The sequence below is a fragment of the Pempheris klunzingeri genome, chromosome 2, assembly GCF_042242105.1.
Source record: "Pempheris klunzingeri isolate RE-2024b chromosome 2, fPemKlu1.hap1, whole genome shotgun sequence".
Lineage (NCBI taxonomy): Eukaryota > Metazoa > Chordata > Actinopteri > Acropomatiformes > Pempheridae > Pempheris > Pempheris klunzingeri.
This window is the reverse complement of record NC_092013.1, coordinates 13,632,717-13,658,550: the sequence shown is the minus strand read 5'-3', so window position 1 is coordinate 13,658,550 and position 25,834 is coordinate 13,632,717. Positions and strand designations below refer to the sequence as shown.

Genomic DNA, 25,834 nt, shown 5'->3' with positions numbered 1-25,834 from the left:
TTAGATTAATGATAATAACAATAATAATAATAATGATGATAATAATGGATAGATAATAGTAACCTTTATAGCTAAAGCAAGGGATGCATTGAAAAATCAGAACATAAAAATATCTTATATAAGAATATATAAGATGAGATAAGATATAACAAGAGACCAAATCCAGTAAACAAAACAGGGAAGATAAAGGATAGAGGGAGCTTACATACTGATAGTTGCTGATTGGCAGTCAAATACGTAGTTGTACAACCTTGATGAGCAACAGTGATGATTGAATGCATGTCGGCTCTGTCCTTCTCCTGACTTCAGGTAATTAGCTGCATCTGGCTGTTTAAGGGTACTCTGACTGGCTCTCTTGCAGACAGTGAATGCCAAATGTTGCCTTATTTAACTTAACCAACTTGATTTTCTGGGACTGGATAGCAAGGGAAAGCCGTCATTGTGCCAAGAGTATGACTCACCTGGATTTTATCCTGTCACACCAAAATACCATGGGCTGAAGAAACATCCATAAACAACCAAAATGAATGGATGAGGAGTAAGAATAGCCGAGCACAGCAGTGTGCACTGCAAACCAACCATAAATCCAAAACCTACATCCAAAACACATTACCAAATTAATTATTATGTTTGAAAACCACCAGAACTGTAAGTGCTTCAAATTGGTACAACTGCCAACATGAAATAAACACAGACACATTTGTACCTCACATAGAGGTAGTTGAACCTCATTTATCTCCCAGGTTTAACAATTACACACGTTTATGCAAACATACAGGTCAAAATATTTAAACTATCAATACGAGATCAAGATATAGCAATGAATTTACAATATTACTATAAACACATTCTTCATAGGCTTATGCATCAAGGTAAGACTCCTCTCAAATAAATAAAATAAGAAGAGTCATGCAGACTGGTTTGAATATTTCACTGTTTCTTGTCTGTGTAACCAAACTTGAGTTGTGTTTTTTTCTGGCTGGTTAGATACAAACCTGGCTGGTTACTTAATCATTTGAAATACAAGAACTATGATGAATGGGGAAAAATCTGTTTAGATGTCAGGGATGTTTATACATAAGAAGTATTAATGTTTAAACAGTATACAGTTATATATCACTGAGAGGAAGTAGTTTTTGGGGTTCATGTTTAGTTTAATGGTGTCACATCATAGTGTGGAAAATTAATAAGCATGGTTGTTGAAATTGGTCTCATTGTTAATGCAGAAGTAACTCTTTAAGTCAGTACATAGAATAACAGCATTGATGACATCTAGTATGAGAGGGTAAGCCATGTATTCAGCATATAGCGTGAAGATATTTGCATTTGTGTGGTAATCTTAATAACATATTCAGTATGTCGTGTGTATAACATGAATTTTTGCCTCAACAGTGTACAATTTTAAGATTCAAAATACTGTGGCACACTGATAACAAGCTGGATGATGAGAAACTCTTAACAAGTACAGTTAGCTATGTTCCTGGCATGGCCTTGTGCCTCTAAAGTGCTTTCATTGCTCTGCAAATTTGTGTTTGCCTTTCAATATAATCCCATCTGTGGAGACATTCACTCAGAGAGCAGAGACGGGAACAAACATAACACTTCTCTCCATCTGTGACCTCCCATGCAATGCAACAATGGAGAAGAGTTAAGGGAGAGGGAGGAAGATTGCCTCGCTATTCAGGTATCCACTGATGGTACACAAGCTCAAGGATAGCAGATTCAATTCAGAGAACAAAAGTGTGAGAGAGGCTACAAACCCACTCGCAAGATCGTTTGCACAGGAAGTTAGGCTTTAAAGATGGAAATGATTCAGTCCATTAGCTAAGAAAAAAAGATGATTCAAAAGTATGATTTAATGAGAATACAGAATTACATACCATGCTATAGGTGTGATTTTCACCAAAGATACAAGTAACAAACTTAATCTCAACATTTACTGGAAATCATAGTCATTTTGAATTAGTTGTATATGCATTTTCATCAGAATTGTATTTTCATTATTGAAAAAAAGCACAAAAACATGAGAATTTAGAACTGTGCTGTTAAATGTTACAGTATTCTTTACATAAGTACAAATGGAGAAGGCAGACAGCCAAACGCTGTGGATATTTATTTGTGATTAATCAAAAATGCATTCTTTTGTTGCATTCTCATATTTTCTATTCCTATCTTCCTCTGTATACCTTTTCTCACCATCTTGAAAAACGGAGAGACCTTGAGCCATGTTGGAAAACTGAATGTGTACACAGCCCAATTCAAAACACCTGCAAGGAAAGGCTGAACAAAAGTGAATCATGCAAGGTCTTTTTCTTACTCTTATAGCCATTTTAAAGCAAAGTGGTGCAGTGCAGAACATCTATGTGGTTGTACATACCAGGTACAACCACATAGGCCAAAAGCCAACTAAATGACTGAGAGGATCAGTGACCTACTGCTTCCAAGCACATCACCATGCATGTGACGTCCAGATCAATTTCTCAGTCAACTCATCAGTAGCTAATCCAAATTGGCACCATTTGCATTTGGCACTTCAGATGCATTGGGCCATTTGCAATGCTGGCTTCTTAATCATTGCTACAGTTCCTATCTAGAAAACCTGACGTGTGCACAGAAGATTTTGATTTTGGCCCCTTCTCCACTTTTCTACACCCATGATCTAAAGTTAAAGATTTAAATTTTGGCACCTACAGCACAAAAGTGCTAACTGACGGTCCTAGTCATGTTTTTCATGTATTCTCCTGTTTATTCTGTGAAAGGACAAATTTGCATTAGTCTTGATGGGAACCAGCTATCCCAAGTTTCTTTTTCCCCGTCCAGTTCGTCATGGAAGGTAGTGTCTCTCTGTCTCTCTCTTTCTCTCTCTCTCTCTCTCTCTCTGTGTAACCAGGCCTTTCATTGATTCATTGATGGTTGTTTCAATCATTCATCAGTTAATTATTCCTCCCTGCAGCAATGAACTTCTTTAAAGAGGAATTTTACTCATGAGTCTCAATTTGCTCCTCACTGGGACTTCTATATGGGGACTTGTTACACATTCATGTCATATTGGAGTTAATGTAATATCCAGTTTCTGCGTTTGAACAGTGTTCATGTCGCAAATCCGAGACATTATTGCAAGTGGGAGGACTGGAAAGGCAGGATCTAATGAAAGATGTTTTTGCACCGTGGGAAGTGTGGGATCAAGTGTTTTTGGAGCTTAACCCATTATTATAAGTCAAGATGTTTTGGTCTCTGCTGCTTCAATTTTTTCTGTTTTAATGTGTCTCTCACAAGTTCCCTAACTTTATGAAATTACTTTATGCAATGCTTAATGAATTGTGGACAACTCCTTTAAGAGCACTCAGAGCACAAAGAGGTCAGGAACGACCTCACAGTCTAACACAAGGGATAAAATTGACACATTAATTGAACATGTTGGCCAAGAACTCCCTTTGTGTCATGTGTAAGTGGATTTTGTAAAGTCATTGATGTTTCACCTGAAGTGTGCCAACACACCTGTTTGTCCGCACATTGCTTGTTGTTGAGAGTGCTTACCTTGTCCCTTAACGTCTGTTTATAAAATCAAACCTAATAGTTGCCTAGAACTACGTTTCTTCTCTGCATTTGAGGCAAAATCCGAAAAAGACGGCGCTGGCATTGAAAAAAGCTCTCACTCGAAAAAAATAAACCCAATCAAAGTAATCAAAATCATAATAAAAACACATTCCTGGTCAAAACAGAAGGCACTGTGCTATTTTTCAATATTAACGTTTTTAATTCCCAAAGCCAGTGCCAATCTTTCTTTTTTTCAAGTTTTGATTTCAATGCCAGTGTTCTTGTTTCGTGCCAAATTTCATTTTAACTGCCAACAGCATCACACAATCCTAGAGGCTGCCCAGGCAAGTTAACTATAAGATCACTCTGTAAGTTTACACTGTGAAGAGGGAGAGGACAAATGTGTACAGAAACCTATTCAGATTCTCTTTCAAGACTTGAGATGATGTCATGGCTTATAGCATTTGATTTAAGAAAGGCGTGTTTGGGTGGCCGATCAGGCTGAGGTAGTGATACAAAATGAGTCTCTTCCCCACTGTGGGTTCAAGTGCAGCTCATGAGGTTTATATTTATTGTGTAAAAAAAGCAAATCTCAAATGTGATAATTGTTCACAGCAACAAATATCCATATTTATGGCTGTCAGTCTTTAGCTGCACACATCACCTGATTTTGAAACTCCGAACCTCTACCTGAACACAACCAGAGCTTGTCATTATTACCGCCACCTTTCCAGTACCTGACAGCAAGGGATAAAAAATTCTTTTTTTAGAGCCATAAATTATTCATAGAGAGCATTACAAATGCTAGATACACAGATTAGGCAGAAGCATGCAGTTTTCACTCTGGTTGAGCTGACATAATTCAGACCGCTAACAGTGTGTGTTTTTTCTCTCATCTACCTGGCAGAGAACAAGAGCTGTACTGCCTCAGACCTGTGTCTTTGCACTCAGCATCTTTTTTTTTTCAGTAGCTTTAATGCTCTGCTTTCATGAACAACTTCTGTACCTCCTCTTGCTGTAGTGATCTGCATTTTTATCACAATAGAAGAAAAAATGATTAAAAGAAGAATAAAATTGTATGTGAGTGGAGCAGCACATGAGGATTTTTTCTTAGTATTAACTCAGGACAAGGCTTAAGGAAAAACAAGCTTAGAAACACATTTTATTTGTTGACACGCTTTAGAGACAAGTATGCGCAATCAACCATTTGTCTGTACAAAAACACTCCTTACAGTGCAACCTGTAGCAAAGAAAATAATTACATCATTTCGATCTCAGATGAAAGGAGAGAAAATGCAGCAATAACAAAACCAAATGTCTTACCCCCAGTAGAAAGCTTATTGATCAACATAAACTTTTTTTTTTGTTAAATCGAACTGCATTGTCAGTCTAAAAATCAGTGCATAAATTCTAAAATCTCTTGGATTGTCTCATTTAGTCAGTTGGAGATCATTTTAATTACATGCAGAAAACAAAGAAACTTCCAAAATTCGGCAGTATGATGAAAAACTAAGGCTACGTATGATTGAATTGAAAAGATTGATTTTGTTCTGATATTCAGATGAATAGTTTAGCTGTCTGTGTGGCATCCTTGTGTTGAGCTGTCTGCTGTAGTGCAGAGCATCACTGCAGCAGCAACTGAAGGATGCTAGAAGGAGGCACTGGTTGCCCTCTAATGGTGATAACAGGTACCACATGTGTATTTCTTAAAGCTTCAGTTGATATTTGGACAGCACCAACAACCCACTGTATAATTCAGTAAGTACAGAGCTTCAAGAGTATCGATTGCTCTAGTTATTCTGCATCTGGTACGATAATTTCACATGTACATGGCCACTTGTCTTACGTCTATATTCTATAATCTTTATGAACGGATATAATCTATATTAAATCCACATGTAGCAAGAAAAATATTTTTAAAAAATTTAAAAATGTTGACCCCTGAGCACATGTCAGCATTTATAGATCCCGTGCCTAACAGTGTAATACCATGGTGTAGACACATACACTTATATAACAACACAGTCTCATGTAATACCACATGCTATTCTACATATCTGAGAACAGAGGCATATTTTACATTCATTTTGTCTTATTCACGCTTGTGCTTCAGATGTATAAAAAGTAAAACAAAAAAAATTATCTGCATTTACTTTACATTTACTTCTATTTACATGTTGTCTCTATGTTACTCCAAATAAAATGTAGTAACAAGTATTTGGGAGTTCCAGCGTGATTTGGTCTCAGCCTCAATAACAGTTTCTAGTACCTACAGTATGTTTTAAATCAGTAGCCAAACCCTCCATGTGCTCAGGTTTGTAGACATGATCAACAATTTATGTGACGCATGAATGGATCCAGGCTAAGTTGTCCGTTTTCTTGCATGTTTTCCAACTTTAATCTAGAGCCAGTGGTCCTATCAGAGAGTCTTAGGGCTCTGCACCCTCAGCTGGCTGCATAACCATCTGTGTCCAAGTCTGAGGCCTCAGCCTCATCCGCAGATCCAGTCAGGGATGGGTAAGGCCTTGGCTGATCTAAGTTGACATAGTTGACCTTCAGACTGATGTAGTGCTCTCCTTCCAGACCAGACAGGATGTGTTGTACGTCTTTAACCAGGCTACTGAAGCTCGGTCGGATCTCCGGCTCTGGGTCCCAACATGTCAGCATGATGGAATAGCTGTGGAATGAACAAATGTGGAAATGACTGAATGATTAAGTGTGTGAGTAGATATGCAAGCAGGTAAGCGAAATGTTGAACGATTGCCACTGTGAGCTTAAAAATAATATATTTAACTGAGATGAAACTGATGTATATATTAGCTGAAAATTGAAAGTCAAATGATAAAATGTTGAAACGACTGAGATGCATAATCATATTATTATGGCATGTGATATTTACATGGTGCATGCATGGGACTTACAGTGTATCTGGACAAAACTGCGGCTGGGGAAGCCGACGCCCCTTCAACAAGTAGTGTGTGATGTCATAGGGGTCCACATTTGGATACGGGCTAGCGCCTCTGGTCAACAGCTCCCACATTAAGATGCCATATGACCACTGTGGAACAGATTAGCAATGCATTGTAAATATATATGTGATAGCTGTAACAAGCATATTTCAGAGAATAAATTACACTCACCACATCAGACTTGGTGGTGAACTTTTGTGTTTGCAGGCTTTCAATGGCCATCCACTTCACTGGCAGCTTTACCCGTTTGTGGTCTTGAATGCTGTAGTATTCCTTGTCATAGATGTCCCTTGCCATGCCAAAGTCAGCCACCTTTACTGTAAAGGTTTCATCCAGCCTGAAAAAAGAAGGAAACATCCTCTACCAGCCAGTTCCTGTTCAGATAACACATCTCTAGACTCAAGCTGTGCTCACGAGGAGCCAGATGAACTTTAATTTACACCAATTTGATGAAACCTAAAATGTCAAACTATTCCTTTAACATGCCTGGAGAAAAAACAAAAATACCACACCAATCCAGGTGAAAAAAAAAATCCCTAATATTACTGTACTTTTTATTTGGGTTGATAATCAGCGAGCTTATATTTTAATTGAAAATATTTGAAAAAAAAGTTTAATTATGATGAAGATGCAACTGTAAATGCAATTGTCTTTGTGACAACTTTGTGAAGAACTCCAAGTTATTTTTCTGAATGAATAAATTCCTCTGTGATATAAGTGCTGTAGATGAGTGTAGAACAATACTAACACTGTAGAATCTGTTGCTTACATTAAATTGATAAAGGTATGCAATAAGTTAAATAACCTAGATGAAGCTTCAGCTTTTCAAGAGTCAGTGAAATGACCTCCTGAGGAGTGACAACGTTTCTCCACTGACAAGTAATAGGCCACTAATCAGTGTATGATTCACACTCACATGCAGTTACGTGCAGCCAGGTCTCTGTGGACAAACTTTTTCTGGGCTAAATACTCCATCCCTTTGCCAACCTGAAGCCCAAAGCCAATCAGGTCTTTAACTGTTGGGTTCTGCAGAGGATAAAGATGTATTAGACGTAGCTGACCCATTCAAAGCCCACGGTCTGAAGAGGTAAAATGTCTACACAGGTTAAGAGAGGAAATATTTATGCCCTTATTGGTCCAGGATGTTGAATTGTGTAACCTACCCTATTCTCACAGCGGATGAAATGACGCACATCCCCATGTTTCATATAAGGTAAAACCACCAGAGGGAGCCCTTCTTTGGGCAGCATGATGCCCAGCAGAGACAGTATGTTAGGGTGGTGAAAACCTTTCATAATGATGCCCTCTCTGAGGAACTGGTCCACCTCCCCCAAGTCTGTGATCCCTGTTAATACAACATGCACTGTAATACAGACTGATAAAACAGACGAAAGCTCATATAATTCTAATCATAAAATGAATATTCACATACTGTTCAATGATTTAACAGCACAGTGGATCTCTTGCTTGTTGCTGTCTATCAAGTATCCATGATAAACTGTCCCAAAGTGGCCTGCAGTAGAAGGAAATGTGGTTGTAATGAATAATCTCTGACATATTCAAAAGACAGAACAAAACAAACAAACAATATAAAAGACAATTAAAGCAAACAAGAATCTATTCCGCAATTACAAAAGAGGCTCGCCTTTGCCAATAATCTGGTTATCTTCAATTCGGAGCATCTCAGCTGGGATCAGGACGTCTTTGACCTCCTCAAGAAGATCAGAGCTTAGACTGACCATTGAGATATTGTCCCGTGGCATTAAAGGAATGGCCAGATGATCGTAGCTGGCAGCATATAATATACCCTGGAAGGCCATTCCCCCGGAACCTGATGTTTGACTGGATAGATCAACTGCAATGCACAAGGAGCAATACATGAGGGAACCACATAAACCATAAACAACCATAAACTTGTCGTGCTTAAAATGTCTTTTCATATTTTAGTATTGTCCTTACAAACCAGACTGATGTGATTTAAAAAAAAAAATGTAATTTAAGTTGGCCGTTAAACTCATAAACATTAAACATTCTTCACTAACAAACACATTAAATAAAATGTTTCTTTTTATATCTGCAGAGAAAGCACTGATTATGTATTATTTATGAATGCTTAGGTGGGGACCCTCTAATACACAGATGAAAACCAAATACTCTAGTTTCTTTGACAGAATATATAATCTATTAATTATTGACCAGGTTCTTTATTTTTAGCAGTAAATGTTCACCACAAAGATGTAGAGAAATTAAACAAATTAGTGATTAAAATGTTGAAGAAAAAGGTAGGAAATAAGCAGGTAGGAGAACTGGACGAACCTACAGATTTACAAATGAATGAATGACTGACTGAAGAATTTGCATGTCTCACCCCGTCTGTAGTCTCCTGTTGGTGACAAATCACGACCGCTACCAATGCGGTTCCGTGAAAGCATTGTTGATAAACGACTCTCTATAATGGCTGAAAGGATACATTTGATAAATGTAAGTCATCTGAGCAATAAACTATGAACATATACAGTAAAGTGAGCGGCAGAAGTCACAGTTGGTCAGTTTAATAACAAACACACCACAGTGCAGAATACTCGTTTACAAATTATTACCACAATTGCAAATAATCTTGGTTGGTACAATACATAAAGAAATAGTTGCATTTTCTCACCTCTCTTTTTCTTCCTCAGATGCATCATCACAATTAATGCAAGGCCAGCACCTAATACCAACGCAGCAAGGATGCCCAGCACAATGCCCGCAATCACAGTGTTGTTGTTGCTGTCATCGTTGGCTACTATACCCACATCATAAATGTCTCCATTCACAGACACCTACAGTAGAAGAACAGATGATTTACTCTTGTCAATACATTTAATTCAGCATTAGTTTCCAATGGTGTTTTCGTTACGGTTGATGGGTTACGAGAAGACTCTCTCACCTTAACAGGCAATCCCTCGCTGGGAATAACCAGGCCTTTAGGAATCCTGCAGGTCAGCTCATTTAACAGAACCTGAGCTCTGCAGTTCACACCCCCAACGGTCATTGTGATCTGCATGCATGTGCTGACTGTGTTAAGTTTACTATGCTGTTACATATGTGAAAGAAAAAAGTTTAATTATTAAAAGACAAGTGGTTCTTTTTTTTTTTTTTTAATGCATTTGTATTGATAATTGTGTTGAGCAAGTATTGTTATTATTGAGATTGTATTATAACAAATTAGTCAAGTAAATAGATGTGGTGTGTGAGAGTGTGTAAACATACATGCAGTGAAACTTCTGTTTCTCCTGGTTTTAGAAGTAACATATTGTCATCATTTTCAAAAGGAATGACTTTGACCGCGGGGTGGTAGTCAAAACGTCTCCTCCAGAGATTCCTTTTTCCATCCATATGAATAAAAATCTCTCCCGTGTCAGACTTTTCTTCTGGCATTTCCTCAGGAAAAGCAGGGGCCCGGCACTCCAGATGTGTGGCATTTGTTGTGCCCTTGCAGACCTTAAATGAAATAGTGTTTGAAATCACTGCTACTGTAACAGCTGGCACAATAAGAAAGTAATACTACACTAAAGAATAAGCATGATAAATGATAAATAAGGTCCACAAGCTGTAGCTCAGTTTTATGTACAACTATTTTACTTTATTGTGTTTATCTGCAACAACAGGTTTAATGACTTGGAACTGAACTGAAATTAAATGTGTTTAACTGAATAATGTACTGTGCTTATAATTTCTTACACAAAGATAAAATCAGACTTAACTTACTTGTTGAAGAGATTGCAGGGAGGGATTTTTGGAAGTGTACTGAACCACAATTTTGTGTGCAGAGTCAAGATTCTGACCTTCTATCACCAGCTTGGAGCCACTGTATGACAGTATAATAGCAAAATTGACTTGTTTAGTGTGTAAACATTATTTGTACTATTATAATGAGGAAATCTAAGAGTGACATCGCTTCATCTGGAGCATGAGTCGACCAGAGCAGACTGGGGTCAGTGTCCTACCTTTCCAAACTGCAGCGAGGTTGCACTGAGGTTATAACAGGGTTTTTCTTGTAGAAGAACACCTTAGTGGTCATCACTTGAAAGCTGTCAATGAAAACTTTCACAGGTACCTCTCGGACACCTGTAGCGGGTGCTGTTTGGCAGACTACTGAAGACGAGTTCCCACTTCCCTCAGGAGCACTGAGAGATCACAGTAATGAAATGTGTACAACACTCAAAACCCCACTTAATTTAAAAGGGATATGTGAACACAGTGACATGAAAGTGTTGTTGACCATAGTCGTGTTAGCAAAATACATAACCCTCTGGCTTGCTCACCTTTGAATGTTGCACTTTTTGTCAGCAAAAAAGACCTCTGTTCGTACCCCAGAATTAAGATATCTGCCTGTCAGTGTAACCACTGTTCCTCCAAACATGGGTCCATAGTCAGGCCTGATCTCTGTTATGGTAGGCCTCTGATTAAATAATGATTAAGTATTTTATTCACTCAGCAATGTTACATTACATTATACATATAATTTATACAAATAAAGAGCATATACAGAACTGATTGAAACTGTGATAGCATAAAAGTTTGAATTCTCACCACAAAAGAGAAACCAGACATCTGAGCTGTGCCTTCAATTGAGTAGCGGCCCTCCACTTCCCCCTCGTGCACTTCAAGAGTGATGGTGAGGTTCTTGCCCAGTGTTTTTCCTTGAATCTTGCATACTAGTCTGTATTAAGAAACAAGTAATTACATATGTGTGAATTCTGTAGATGGGGGTAGTCTAGTGAGTGAGCAGCTTGTCAGCCAGAAATGCACAGCAGCAAATGTGGAAATGTGACCAAAACATTTACGCAACATTCAAAAACCCCAGGTTTCAACCTGTTTCAACCCGTGGTAACAGTGCCAACCACTGCACCACCGTGCTGCCCTTTGGCTACATCATGCGGATGTCATTATATGTAGACTTCATGATAAGACTCGATACATAATCAAGATAAAATACATTATCAGTGCCTGAGATCACAATAAAGTCATAGTAATCCCACAAAGTATATCCAAAGAATATCATAATGATTTTTAAGTTCTTTGTTGCAAAAAATATATTTCTGAGAGAGAAGTATAACACAATGAGACAAGACTATACACAGACCTACTGTGGGAAAAGGGGCAATTTTATATAAACACTATTTAAGAACATTTCAACAAATTGAGAAACTTTCCAACTCTGATAAATCTAATAAATAGAGAGGGATACAAGAATAGCTCAAATCAAAATTCTCATTAAGACCATTGGAGATAAAGTATTTAATGGCTCCTGATGGAAGAGTAGTTTTGGATCAATTTTTTAAAATCAATATGAAATTGAAATCAGTGCTCAATACTACAACATACACGCAAAACAATAATACGGTGGCATTGTGGCATTGTGTGCATGTGTGCTACTCACACTTCACTACTACTGTTTTCAGGCAGGACAGTGCATAGGGTCCCAGAGCCCACAGTGATGATGTGGGTTTTGCCGCTGATGATGGCAGGTCGCAGAGGGGACTGGAACTCCCAGCCGCACAGTGTCACTTCTGTCTCACCACCAGCAGGCACCATTTTAGGGAAAAACTACAGAGAAAAGGGTTATCATCCCAACACAATCACTTTATGACTCATGGCATTCTAACTTTATGCATTGGCTAATCAGTTACACCTAGTAGCAGATCTACCTCTGTTATGACAGGTTCACAAGAGTCTCTGTTCCACTGTGATGCACAATCATGCTGCCGCGAGCAGATTCCCGAACACCATCCGCAGTTCATGAAGCGTGCAGCCGTCAAACACACAGAGCAAGTTATAAAATGTGCACACCCTGGTCCTGCAGCGGGCACCCTGAACATCTTGATCAGGAAGAGAGGAAGACAAGGGCAGGGTAAGAAAGAGGTAAAGGTAAAGAGTTTTTTAAAAAGTCAACGATAAACAGGAAGACATGAACTCTGCTTTTGCTCGTTCATTATGCACAAGCTAACCGTGGCTCTGCATCAATAAAGTTCTGGTGAATAGAAAAAATGTCACCCTCTCCTACAGGCGGTCACATGGTCAAGCCACTGCTCTGCAGAGAACCATACTGGATTTACACTCTTAACACAGATGAGTCTTTTGGCCTAAATATAGATCTGAATTTATCCTGTTTCTTTCAAATGATTATTGATGGATAATCAAAAAATGCTCTCACTTTTTGTATTTTATCTAACTTCTGTCCTCCTAGTACATTGGAGGCAGCTCCCCCTCTTGGATCCATTATGTAATATTTATTAATTGAATCAATCAATCATTTTCAACCAATTATCCAATGACAATTGTACGCTTATTCTAATTTGACTATATTTGTGCTTGCCTTGTGTCTCTGATAGTCACAATAGTGTCAAAATGTAGATCTCTTTGAACAATTAAAGGCTGTAAATCAATCATTGTGTTTAAGTCCATTGACTTCCCGAAAAGACAAGCAATACCTACAGCAAATAATACAAAATGTACCTTATTTCCAACTACAAAAAGAAGTGAATCTTCTGAGTAGACAGCTGCTGTCCTGGACACTTCACCCTCTTCCAGAGAATAGTTGGCAAAAACAATGGGCCTGTACATATTAAGAATCACCTAAACCAGACAAAACAGAGAGGTAGTGTCACAAGGATTTTCATTTTTGGAAGTTTTAGTATAACCGGCTTTTGACATTAAAAATATATAAATGCTTAGTTTATACATTTGAAATAACGTATAATATGTATATGGAAGGGCAGCATGGTGGTGCGGTGGTTAGCACTGCTGCCTCACAAGAATGATCCAGATTTGAACCTGCTGGCCTCTCTCTGTGTGGAGTTTGCATCTTCTCCCCGTGCTCGCGTGGGTTCTCTCTGGGTACTCTGGCATCCTCCCACAGTCCAAAGACATGTGGCTTAGGTTAACTGGTGACTCTAAATTGCCCATAGGTGTGAGTGTGAGCATCAAAGGTTCTCTGTCTCTATGTGTTGGCCCTGTGATTAATTGGCGACCAGTCCAGGATGTACCCTGCCTCTCGCCTAATGCCAGCTGGGATTGGCTCCAGCTGCCCCGCGACCCTTATGGATAAGCGGTATAGATAATGGATGGATGGATGTGTATTGAACAAAAATACATTCAAATGTTCAGAGGCAGACCCACAAGCACACCACATAATGACTCAGGAATATTGCTACCTGCAGAATCCGTCCATCTGAGGTACCAAAGTGGCCAAGTGTGTGGTTCCCAATAGTAGTGATCAGGACAGCAGTGAAAAGGACATCTCTCATCTGCCTGTTGAAGAGGTCTGCTCTGTAGTGCGGCTTTGCCACCAGAGTGGGTTTGGCACTGCATGTGTCATTAGAGTTCTGCACAAGTAGGAGAAACACATACAGAACAAGTTTGTAGTCAGCGCTCAGGATTCATATACAAAGATATAACTGAAATCTAAAGTATTTGCCTCTGTCAGCAACAGTCTCCCTCTGAGTATATAAACATGCCAGGATAATCCTATGTGTGAGACGAAGGGAGAGAATCTTAATTCATCCATTTGAGGAGGAAGTGCTTTAGTTTTGCCTCCAGTCATAGTAACAAGCTGTGAGAGGAACATGGTCATAAAACAGCAGTGACTCCAGCTCCATATGTTGACTTGGCGACGAACTGTCAGCTAATGAAACTGAACTTTCCACACTTTCTCACACAGAGAACAGATGCTGTGTGGAGATGTTTGGTCAGAGTTAATAAAAAGTAATTATTTAAAAAAAAAAGACAGGATATTGTAAACTTATGGTAAACATTCCACAGCAAAGCAATTTAGCTGACCTGCCTCAGCATGCCCCTGTTTGCTTCCTACTATTTGAATGCCCTATTTTCACTTCATTTGATCTTTTCAAACACTTTGTATTTCACCATTTCAAGCTTGAATACATACTTTATCCAAGTCATTTTATTGTGCACCCCAATGCTAGAAATACTTGACTCGAACTCAGGAGTTGGTCTACTTGACGCTGACAGTTTTAGACCAGCGTTATGACTGCTTCCACCATCACTTATCGCTTGAGTAACAGGGTGAGTCTTTCCTCCGTACTTTTCATTTCTCCAATATTCTACCTATTTCCTACTCATATAACATGCCTAAAAGCCAGACACAGTCTGACATTGCCCCTCCCCTTCAAATTCCACCTTTTTATCAGCAGGATTTATAACTTGTGTTTGTTGGCACAAATTCCTGTAGGTGTACACATGGCTGTGAGAGCTCAAAGGACAGAGTTTGAACTCCATAAAAGGAAACAGACCACACCTTTATTATTTTGCCGAGCACCACTGCCAAATGCTCTATTCAACTCAGGTGTTTTGGGAGTGAACTCTTCTTGTTATTTAAGAATTTAACCTACTAAGCTGTCTTCACCCTCCAATATCTTCATCCTCTGGTAGCTTATCAATCAAGGGTCCTGTTGCAGCAATCGGAAGCATTCAACTTATAATCGCTGGGTCTTTTATCTTGAAGCACATATCTGATTGAACTGTTTTCATATCATAGCTCTGCACTGCAAACGGTTGCCACCCTTTCACTGAGAAAGACTGAAACTTAACAGAGCAGAGAAATGGTGAGGCAATGCACAGGTCACAGCACTGACTCATCCACCCCTCCCAGTTCTCTCATCTGGACCTGCTCTCACACACACCTTCATCTGAGTTACCACAGGCATACTTTATTCCAGTAGCTTCAAGATTTACTTTATGTAGTAACTGTAGCCTCTCTGACAATATATTAGCCTTTATTTCTCAAGGTAATGTAAAACTGTAAGCTTAATGATAAACTATATTGTTCCAGTTACAGGTGACTTAATTACACACTGTTTGTCTGGACAGGTCACTTCCTGTCTGGGCATAGGGGGACCTTTGTACTGTTCTTCAGCTCCGGTGACAACCACACATAAAAAAAAAAAAAGAGTTACTCACTTCATGTGGGCAGTTCTCGTGTATCTGGAAGTGACGGAGACCTCTGGACAGCTGCTCCGAACCTTCCTTGCAGCAGCTTTCTACGCCATTATCAATCGCACTGTTGATTTGAATCAAAGGGAAGGCACACAGGGCTGAGTTTTTCTGACGTTCACCATGCTCATTCACCTCTGCAAACACCCCAAACAGAATGTCTTCTGTCTTGTGCACCCGCAGCTGATCTGCCAAGTCCTTCCCTGCTCGCCCAAAGTGTGCCGCCTGTAGCCCGTTATACACAATGTTCCTGAGATTCTCTCTGCGTCTCCTCCTGCGCTTTTGGTTGAACTGGCACTCCAGGACCACCTCTCTGTACATCCACACCTCTGGAATTAATATCGGCAGTCGTCCGAGACGAGTCTGAAAAGCTGAATTGCTCTTTAATGGATTTTCTCTCTGCAGGGACAGGAAGTAGACATAGTCCTTTGTGGAGAAGCTGTAGATGTAATCAATCTTGTATGAGTCCTGTAGACTGGGGAGCACCGTCAGGCCGTTGACCATATGAAAACCATCTTCAGTTGAAAGTGGCCTCATCACTGATATTGACCTCCTTGGATACCTGTGTGCCACTTTCTCATTGACAGAAGCTGCTACAAAGAAGAGTGATGTGGCTCCCTGTTCCACAATGGTAACTTTGGTGCCAAGTGGGCTGGCCAGACAGTCTGGACAGTAGGTTGGAGTGTTTTGCTCTTTTTTGTATAAACACTGAGGCTCAGATTTTGAAAGGCTAATGTCAATAAAGTAACAGATCCCATGCTGAGTGCTCCCACAAAAGTACAAGTAAGTTAAGAAATGTCCAAAAAGATCCAAAAGCAGAACCTCATTGTCTGTATTTACGGGATCCCCAGGTTCTGTTTCTATGTCACATAGCTGACAGGTTTCACAATCAGGACTGCCAACCGGTCCAGTTTTCACCTCCCATATTTTTTCCATAGCACTGTTGACTGCCTCCACTACATTCTGGCTTGCGATGTACACCTTTGGCTGTTGCTCATTCCCGTTCACTGCTATGTTCTGTATAGGTTTGTCTGTTTGGAAGTGGGGGAGGGAGTATTTTACAGTGAAATCCAACAACCTGCGTGGAGTAGAAGCACATGTGTGCTGTCCCGAGGCAGTTTGTGTTTGTATCCATATGCATACTGTCAGCAAGGCAGCCCAAGTGACCATCTCCACGTCACAGTCCACCGTGATTGAGTGCTACCTGTAAGAAACTACCCTCGAAGAGAACATTCTGGAGAAGCAGCAGGAGCTCTGTGGAGGGAAACGGAGAGGGAATGTTGAGATTTACCAGATAGAGAGCAGTAAGATTTGATTTTCGCATTTGAGAGAGATTCACTACTTTTGAAGTGGATACTATAAACACTGTGGCTTGTCTAAACTAAGAAACAGCATGAGGTACTGAGGAAAGAGGAAAAAGCTGTGGTTTCCCTACTGAGCCTCGAGATTAAGTAGCTGCTGCTTTGCAGTATCTGTATTTTGAGATAAATAAGGTTTGCACAGATGCACAGATATGGCATAGCTGTGTAACTTATTGAGTGATAAAGCTATTAAAGCAGAAAAAAATAAGTTGGCAGAGACAAGATAAAATCTATTGGGGGCAAGACATGACCTGCTGCAACATGTCGAGCAACCATGGAAATGTTCAGGCCTCTGGAGCCAATAAGCAGAATTACTAAACTACTACTGCTACATAGTCATTTTGTGAAAAAGTGAAAAAATAATGTGTATTACTGTAAACAAGTGACTGAGTAGTTATATTCTCAATTAATACACCAACAATTTTAAAGATGTTAAAACAGAGAACTACATATCCTGCTCTACAAGGTGAGGACATTAAAGCCAATATGACTACAATTAAGATAATTTGTTCTGCTAATATCTGATAAAATTACATATGCAAGAAGGGGTTACTAAGCTATTTAAATGTGTTCAGTCATTCATTAACGTGGACCAATAGCCACTGTAGACATCCTGCTCAACAAATATATTGAAATCATCTTACCTCGCTCTGAAAAGGGGGGGGGGGGGCGCTGTGAGGCTCAAAATTTGAGATCTTTACGGCAGAAATGTCCTGGTGGATCTCCACTCACTGACCTGCGGCAGCTCCCTCACCTGACAGCACCAGAGGTACTCTGACACCGACTTCCCAGTGACTGAACTTCATAATGTCATCGACAGCCTATACGTGAAAACAGGAGGTCACACTCACCTTCAAAATAAAGGCGCGCCTGGTGGGGGTTTGCTGATTTGTGATTCAGCAATAACTTGAGGCATCATCAAATTATTTTTTGGATTCATGATTGACTTCAGATTTGATTTTGACTTGATAGTAAGATAAGATTAAGCTTTATTGATCCAATTTGGATAAATCTATACGCACAAATGCTCTAAAGAGGGAGAAAACAGAGAATTAGCCTATGTAAAATATAAAGACAAGCAAAATAAATGATGGAGGTGATATTCATTGCTATGCCTTTTTGAAAGCGTTTTTTTTTTAATGATTTCTGCAATTATGTGCAGTAGTAATGAGTAAGGTTAAAATTACAAGTCTGTATAATTATTTGTACTACAACTATATTTATACCAATAATATAAGATCCTGGTGATATATGTGCTGCGTTTGTTAGTCTCCATACTTTATCATTACATCGTTGTTTTACTATTGCAGCACAAATTGTGATACTACGTCGTTCATATTCAACGATCTCACCAACTTCTTCAGGGCCATTTTAGGAAAAACAAAAAAACTGAGTAAGAGATTTGACATTTATGTTGAAAGTGCAACACCGGAAATGCTGCCGTGATCCTGACACGCTTGACTCCTCATGTTTCTCAAGAGGGTCTTGTCTGCTGAAGCCGCGCCCGCAACGAGGAAGTATGAAATAGTTGCGAAATCTGACCCCTTCAAAAATATCCTCATCATTTCCCTCCCGAGAGTCACATTAAATCACCAACTGTAGCTCTTTTCCACTCACTGAGTCACTGTGTCAAATGTAGTGGAAAAACTTTGTCGCCGCTTGAAAACAATCCGTTGTTATGTGCTATTCTGTTTTCCTGATGGATATTTGCCAAAAACGCATGCTTTCAGATGAGGAATGAAGTTACTCCGCAAATATTCTCCAGACAGGAAGCTATGAAAGGAATGTATCTCTCTCCAATCAGGCCACCTCACATAATGTAAGCAATGAGACCTTTAACAGACACATACAGATAGAGGAGGGTTAAATACGTGGATTCTGGCAATTGAGCATATAAAATGAGGCTATTCATCGTCATACAATGATGATCCAATAGATGATCCAAATAGAAATGTTATTATTGACACAATGAAGCATTATAGATCCAAAAGTTAAACATCTACCACTGAATCCAAAGTTCAGTAATCACAGGCTGTTTGAAATGTCTGCACCGAAATGAAGAAATGAACTTCAGAGTGTCATTCTTCACACTTCTGCTGCTCCAAACCTCAAACAACAAACAATTATCAGCCTTAAAGTTATAGCGAAACGTTTGAAACAAAAAGTTGCACGGCACAGGCACAGTTGTTTCGCTCTGCACTCGACAAGGACTTAGATATTGAGAGATAATCAAACAAACTGTCAAAGCCAACAGAGGGACATCACATCCAGTCCTTGAGTTTGAATCTGTCCCTGTGTAACTCAGCGAATACCTCACCCATAAGGCAGGGCCTAAACAAGCATACATACTGAGCTATGCAACTTAGATGTAGGTCCATACAAGGAATATTGTGTGCTGTTATTACGCAGGAGTGTCTCCAGAGATATTTAAAAGTCTGGGATCAAATTCCCAGAGGAGATTTTAGGATAATATGCCATAAAGTTTATTTTCCACAAGTTTTGTGAGCAGCAAAACAGTGGAAAAAGTTGGCTTTGCTGTTTCAAATAGTTTTGCTTTACTATTTAAAGGTTTGACTATTTAGTCCCATTTTAAATTTACAGCAAAACAAATGACCATATTTATATTGTTTACATGGATCGATGTCTAATAACTGAACTACTAAACCTGTTACTTCATGAACTTCTCATTTGAGGTTAAACCAGCAGCGGGTTAATAAAACACAGCATCTGCACACATCTTTCTGTCGGACTGCCGACGTGTAGAGAGAACAGTGAGGAAACATTTGCCATCATATTAGAATTTCACCACATCATGAATGAATGTTTTGGGGGGGCTGTAGTAAATTTTAAGTAGACTATTCAGAAAATATTTTCAAAATGTCATGCCAGGGATGCATTTCTCCCCAGTCTAAAGTGTAACAATACCTGACAAGATATCTTGAGTTGAATAAATCAAAGAAAGAGAGAAGAGAAAAAAAAAAGATGGCTGGATAATTGGTACAGTGACGTCATGATCGTAGTAACAGCTTGTTTTGAAGTTGCGCCACACAGAATATTGTTTAATGGTCATCATCAGTCATCATATTGAATCTAATTGCAGGTTCCTTTTCAGACCTTGTTGTCTGTTCCTCGTTCGTACACAACAATGAGCGTATGTGGTTTGTCATCTTACTGCCTCTATGTGATACAAAATAATGAATCATGCCTGGTCACTCCTCAGTGCAGCACTTTCTTCTTTTTACTCTTTACCAGACTTTAAGCATTAAGCAATAGTTGGGCGTTTCATTGTTGTAGTCACCATGGAAATGTTAAAGATCCCCTCCAGGAATGTTTTAAGACAAACAAACAAAAAAAGGCTGCTTTGAATAATGTAAAATTGAAACTTAGTAGTCAACTTGAAAATTGACTACTTAAACAATTTCCTAACATTAGGCCTAATGCTACTCTAAAAAATGCAGAATCAATCAAAATGAAAATATTGATCATTTCACTAATTCAACTCTGTGACAAAGTGGGTGAGCGCTCATTTCTCCTCACCACTTGTCCCTGGACATGTTCATGCTATATTCTGTTTTCCCCATGTGTGTTTTTCTTTAATTTGACCAGGCCAGTGTAGCATTGAGGCACAAACTATCCCAGGTTTGTTTGTGTTATTAGGTTACGAGATGTTCCCAGGCTTCAAAGCGTGTGTCGAGCAATGAAGGGGGCGTTTCCCCGCTTGCTTCATTTAGGGGAGGAGCCAAAAATGATGACGTCCGAAGCCTCGCTGTCCGACTGTACCACGTGATTGCTCCCGGAAGTGGTTCAGATTTTGCCGCGAGGTTTTACAGCTATATAGACCCCTCAGGCTAGTGATGGGCAGATGAAGCTTCATGAAGCATTGAAGCCCTTCATCCAATTGGTTCACTCCAGCGCAAAGCTTCTTGAAGCTTCATTTGCTCTAGTAGGACATCTGCTGGACGCAAAAATATCAGTTGGCATGAATTTGAAGTGTGTGGCATTTTGCAGAAAGCCTGTGAATAAAACTGTCAGCAAAATAAAGAAGTATGCAAAACATGTATATTGTAGTGATGGCAGTTTACTGTGTAGCCTATATATATACTGGCAGTATGGAAAATGATTATTTGGAAATGATGAAAATGGAAATGATTATTTACAGTGAGGTGAGGGTGGTGTGGGTATGGACAATGATTGTGCTTTTGTAACGTTGAGGTATGGCCAGTGATTATGGTTTAGGGGACACATCATTGGTTTGTATTTATAAACAACAGTTTCTCCACTGTGGCAGGTCTTAGGCGATTTCTGTAGAAATATTACTGTACATACCTTGTTGGGAGAAATGAGATCAAAATGTTCCCACACAGGGGACATCCTCCTCTTCTTAGCTGGCTCCATTCTCTCCTCACTCTCCTAAATCTCCAAAGGACTCTCTAATCTCTACCTCTCTCCAAACTATCTCTAACTTTCTCCAAACTATTTCTACCTCTCTCCAAACTATCTCTAACTCTATCCAAACTATCTCTACCTCTCTCCAAACTGTCTCCAAACTCTTTTTGGCTTAAACTTATTACAGTCCTGTAAGGCTGATATGAGTGTCTGAAAAAGCGATCTTCAAAGTCTGGCCATATTTTCATTTAAAGACAAAATCTCCACGATGAGTGAATAAATGAACCTGAGCTTCTTTCAGTTTTACTTTGCCAGCCACATTCAAAAGCAGGGACTGTGAACTTGTTTAACTGTGAATGATCACAGGAGGAGCTGCTGTGTGGCCTCGGTGGTTATAGCCCCGAGTCGCCCTCTAGTGGCCAAGAGAGAACATATTTCATAAAACAACTTTGGCAATATCCTGAAACGAAAGTGAAATATTTTCTTTCAAACTGTCATCTCATCATCTGTTCACTTGCTGTTTGTGGTCAGACTTGCACGGTTGTTGGTGTGCAGCGTTTGTCCAGCCGATCCTTCACTTCATCTCATATTGGAGACTCTTAAGCTCAGGTGCAACATGGCAGAAACCAATCAAATCGATGAGGGTTTCTACTCCAGACAGCTGTAAGTACTCCCGGCACTCACCGATGAGGGATCAGTTTAACTGTATAGACTGCTGTCCCACAGATCCATTTGTTCTCTTACCTGCACAGGTATGTCCTGGGTCATGAGGCGATGCGCCGGATGGGCAGAGCCGACGTCCTCATTGCAGGAATGCGTGGTCTCGGAGTCGAAATAGCCAAGAATGTGATCCTGTCCGGAGTGAAGTCTGTCACCATCCAGGATGAGGGCCAGGCAGTGTGGACCGACCTGTCCTCCCAGGTACTGAGCCCGTGGTGTTGATCTAAGAATAAGAATAAGAGTAAGAATGACTTTATTTATCCCGGAGGATAAGCCAAGTCACAACAATACAAAATATTGAAATACAAAATTGAACAGAAAACACAATAAAATACAATTAAATTAAATAGTCTGTCCCTTTTTAAAACAAAAAGTACAGATTGAAGAGTACGAATTTGTGAAAAGTGTCACAGTGTGTGAGGTGAAGTGTGCAAGTGAAACTATACAGAATAGAATACTTTAACAATTAAATATGATATGTGCAAAGTGCAAAGTGCAAAACGGGAGACAAAGTGAAAGGGAATGACCTTTACGGTTATTGCACATGATCTAAATAATCTAATTAGATTGAAATATATAAATAATTAAATGCACATTCATCTTTCAGAAGATACGTGTCGTGGGTGTAACTCATACTTTGATTTAAACAAATAACCTGCAAAAGCAACTTGCCAAACATGTTTTCTGGTAAAATACCATCCCACTGTGTACATTTAACATATCTGTCATCATGAAGGTTCATAACTTTGGTTTTATATGTGAACAAGCAGTTGAATGGAGTATGTGATTTACTGTAAATGGCCTTTTGAAAGGAAATCAGTTAAGTTTCACTATTACCTTACCAAAGTCCCCCCTGAAATGTCCACAAACCTGGTGACCAACTGCAAGAAACGTCTGATCTTTGTGCTTGCCAACAAGGGTCATGTTTTGCTTGGGGATCAAATACTTAGTTCACTCACTCAAATACAAATGAATTTATAACCTTTATTTAATGTTTTTTTCTGGATTTTTTTTTTTGATATTCTGTCTCTCTCTGTTAAAATAAACCTACAATAAAAATTATGGACTGGTCATGTCTTTATAAGGGGGTAAACTTACAAAATCAGCAGGGGATCAAATAATTATTTCCTCCACTGTATATACACAGCCCAGTGCATCTGATTACTGCTACATATTATTTTGGACACTGGGTAGCAGTAATCGAAAATGTAATCCTTGGTAATGTAACTATAACTGCAATGCAATTGCATTTTTTTTTTTTTAATGTGGGCTGATTATAGTCACTTATGCTTGGCAGCAGCTACCATTTCATGACAACTGAGCAAACTCAGTTTGCAGTTGAGGACTGTGTGATAAAGTCAAAAGCTCCAGAACAGGCAATTAGGTGGACCATGGACCTGAGACTGAACCTGTGATTTAATTTCCTACCAGTTCTTCCTGAAGGAGTCGCATCTTGGTCAGAACCGAGCCACATGTTCGCTGCAGCAGCTGTCTGCCTTAAACCCACATGTGTGTGTGTCGGCCCTCACTAAACCACTGGATGAGAACCTGCTCTTGAATTTCCAGGTACTTCACTACAGTACCTAATGGTGCATAAAGTTTTCATGTTGATATCCATTAATGTTGGGATTATAAAACTGAATGATTAGGTTTTGTGTCTACCTCCAATTTCTACCTGATGTGTTTTTTCCACAAAAAACCCCCAATGACCTGGTTTAAAATTTTTCAGGTGGTGGTCCTCACTGACTCCTCACTGGATGATCAGAAGCGCTTTGGTAATCTCTGCCATTCGCATGGAATCAAGTTCATTGTAGCAGACACCAAAGGACTCTGTGGGTAAGTGAGTGAAACAGGCTGTCAAAAATGATGGAATATACTGAATAATTCATTGACAAGAAAAACCTTGTGATTCATTTGCAGTCACTTGTTCTGTGACTTTGGGGATGAGTTTGAAGTCTTGGACAAGGATGGAGAAATGCCTACATCAGCGATAATAGAAAGTATCTCCAGGGTAATACATTTAATTTGTTTTCTATTACTGGCTAATTAAATGTCTTTTAAAAGCAGATCCAGCATTTTTTAACATGTTAACACGTTTACGCCTACAAGCCACTTTAACTGACCCGCATATCTTTGGACTGTGAGAGGAAATCCAAATATGCACAGGAAGAACACGCGAACTCCACACAGAATGGAACCCAATCCAAATGTCTTTTACAGGTTTTCTAAAAGAGTAGAAAATAAACTCACTTAAACATTATTACCAGAACATTTCTTTAAAATTTGAAAGTTGTCGATATGACTTTGTTTCAGGGGAATCCTGGAGTGGTCACCTGCTTGGATGACCAGAGTCATGGATTTTCAGATGGCACCAAAGTTGTCTTCTCCGAAGTTCAAGGCATGACAGAACTCAACAGCATCAGCCCTGTGGAGATCAAAGTCTTAGGTGGGAGTTAGTGTTTCTTGCCATGATTGCTTTGTTTCATCACTGTTTCTTTCCTCTGCTGTTCAGGAGGATCCTAGAAGAATTTAAACTTGTGTCGAGAATTTGTATTTTTATATCATTGTATGTTATTTATCACCAGGCCAGCACTCCTTCAGCATTAGTGACACTTCAGCTTTTTCTGAGTATAAACGGGGTGGAGTAGTGACAGAGGTAAAACAGCCCTGCATAGTAAAGTTTGTAAGTATCAATATTTAATTTGAACTGACTATATTTTTGCTTTTGAAAAACTGTACCCTTTTTGGTGATGAAATAACGCATATTACAGAAACCACTCAGTGAGGCTCTACTGGATCACCAGCTGCTGATAAGGAATGATTTTGTTCGGCACAAGACCCTGCACTTGGCTTTTCAAGCCCTCCACAGCTTTGTGAAGGAAAAACAGAGACTCCCTCATCATTGGTCTAAGGTTAGTGAAAGTCACAGTGCATTACAGCCAATATTTGGTTACATTTTACAAAATGAGTTGTGTGATAAGTAAACGATAAGATAGTAAAACAAATCAAAATCAGGCTAGGGTGCTGTAGTATGATTGTCAGTGCAGCTCTTGACATGATTCATCCCACACAGTCAGATGCAGAAGTCCTGCTTGACAAAGTGAGAGAGCTGAATACGGTCGCACAGCTGGAAGAGCTGGATGAAGCTGCTGTGCGAACCCTGTCCTACACAGCCCAGGGTGACTTGGCTCCTATCAATGCTTTCATTGGAAGCCTTGCTGCTCAAGAAGTTATTAAGGTGAAGTTAAAGGTTGATGTCTGTAGCATTAGTTTCAACGCTGTTACATTGTGTACATAAATTATACAAAGCTTAGCACTTACTACGTGGTGGTGTATAGCTGACTATATTTTGCACTCTGTAACGTTCCTGCAGGCATGCAGTAGGAAATTTATGCCTCTTCAGCAGTGGTTTTATTTTGATGCACTGGAGTGCCTCCCTGAAGAGGAGAACCAACTGGAAGACTTCGCCCCTGTATGTTAAGAGATCCCTTGATTTAAACAATCCACATATATCAGTCAGGAACATTCAGTCAGATGTAGGTGAAACAATTTTATTTTCCTCTCTGACAGGAACACGGGAGGTACGATGGACAGATTGCTGTGTTTGGGTCAGCGTTCCAGGAGAAGCTTGAGAGGCAGAAATATTTCCTGGTGAGGGCAGGTTTGATATTTGTCCAGCAGGGGGAACACTCTGCACTGGGATGCAGGGAGCTCCATCTGTGTTTTTCCTTTGATCTTGTCTGGTGTTAATGATGGCACATGCAGGAAACGCCTGCCATTCAGGTGGCATTTCCTGCCAGTGTTGACCTCTTGGTGTGCAGGGGCCGTTCAACAGTGCCAAGCCCTTTCCCTGTTTCCTGTAAA

General features: G+C 39.6%; 2 protein-coding genes across 2 annotated transcripts in view; one reads left to right on the top strand and one right to left on the bottom strand.

The window, feature by feature from the left end:
• Positions 1 to 4,675: 4,675 nt before the first annotated feature.
• Positions 4,676 to 17,627, bottom strand: LOC139208740 (macrophage-stimulating protein receptor-like). The gene is made up of 21 exons (XM_070838478.1): positions 17,509 to 17,627; positions 15,471 to 16,757; positions 13,706 to 13,876; positions 13,008 to 13,127; positions 12,200 to 12,370; positions 11,932 to 12,098; positions 11,082 to 11,211; positions 10,814 to 10,950; positions 10,496 to 10,675; positions 10,257 to 10,356; positions 9,759 to 9,989; positions 9,436 to 9,582; positions 9,166 to 9,328; positions 8,875 to 8,964; positions 8,152 to 8,361; positions 7,939 to 8,019; positions 7,670 to 7,851; positions 7,423 to 7,532; positions 6,678 to 6,843; positions 6,459 to 6,595; positions 4,676 to 6,214 (listed from the first exon to the last, which is right to left on the bottom strand). Exons 2-21 carry the CDS (start codon positions 16,671 to 16,673, stop codon positions 5,983 to 5,985), a joined length of 4,128 nt encoding a protein of 1,375 aa, XP_070694579.1. The 5' UTR covers positions 16,674 to 16,757; positions 17,509 to 17,627; the 3' UTR covers positions 4,676 to 5,982.
• A 4,157-nt stretch (positions 17,628 to 21,784) lies between these two features.
• The window catches only part of uba7 (ubiquitin-like modifier activating enzyme 7), a 31,977-nt gene continuing 27,927 nt past the window's right edge, over positions 21,785 to 25,834 (top strand). Inside the window, exons 1-11 of the mRNA XM_070841454.1 lie at positions 21,785 to 21,913; positions 22,003 to 22,171; positions 23,402 to 23,536; positions 23,700 to 23,806; positions 23,891 to 23,981; positions 24,284 to 24,416; positions 24,556 to 24,653; positions 24,742 to 24,882; positions 25,044 to 25,208; positions 25,344 to 25,442; positions 25,541 to 25,621. Coding sequence (XP_070697555.1) covers positions 21,867 to 21,913; positions 22,003 to 22,171; positions 23,402 to 23,536; positions 23,700 to 23,806; positions 23,891 to 23,981; positions 24,284 to 24,416; positions 24,556 to 24,653; positions 24,742 to 24,882; positions 25,044 to 25,208; positions 25,344 to 25,442; positions 25,541 to 25,621 — 1,266 coding nt within the window. The 5' untranslated portion in view covers positions 21,785 to 21,866. The remainder of the gene's footprint in view (positions 21,914 to 22,002; positions 22,172 to 23,401; positions 23,537 to 23,699; positions 23,807 to 23,890; positions 23,982 to 24,283; positions 24,417 to 24,555; positions 24,654 to 24,741; positions 24,883 to 25,043; positions 25,209 to 25,343; positions 25,443 to 25,540; positions 25,622 to 25,834) is intronic.

Bases quoted from the DNA above. Each gene is read 5' to 3' on its own strand.
- LOC139208740 (XM_070838478.1), bottom strand. From the start codon at position 16,673: ATGGTCACTTGGGCTGCCTTGCTGACAGTATGCATATGGATACAAACA. The intron at 8,020-8,151 runs GCGAGCCTCTTT...CTTCTACTGCAG, and splicing joins TAACCAGATTATTGGCAAAG to GCCACTTTGGGACAGTTTAT. The intron at 6,596-6,677 runs GTGAGTGTAATT...TCTGTTCCACAG, and splicing joins TCACCACCAAGTCTGATGTG to TGGTCATATGGCATCTTAAT.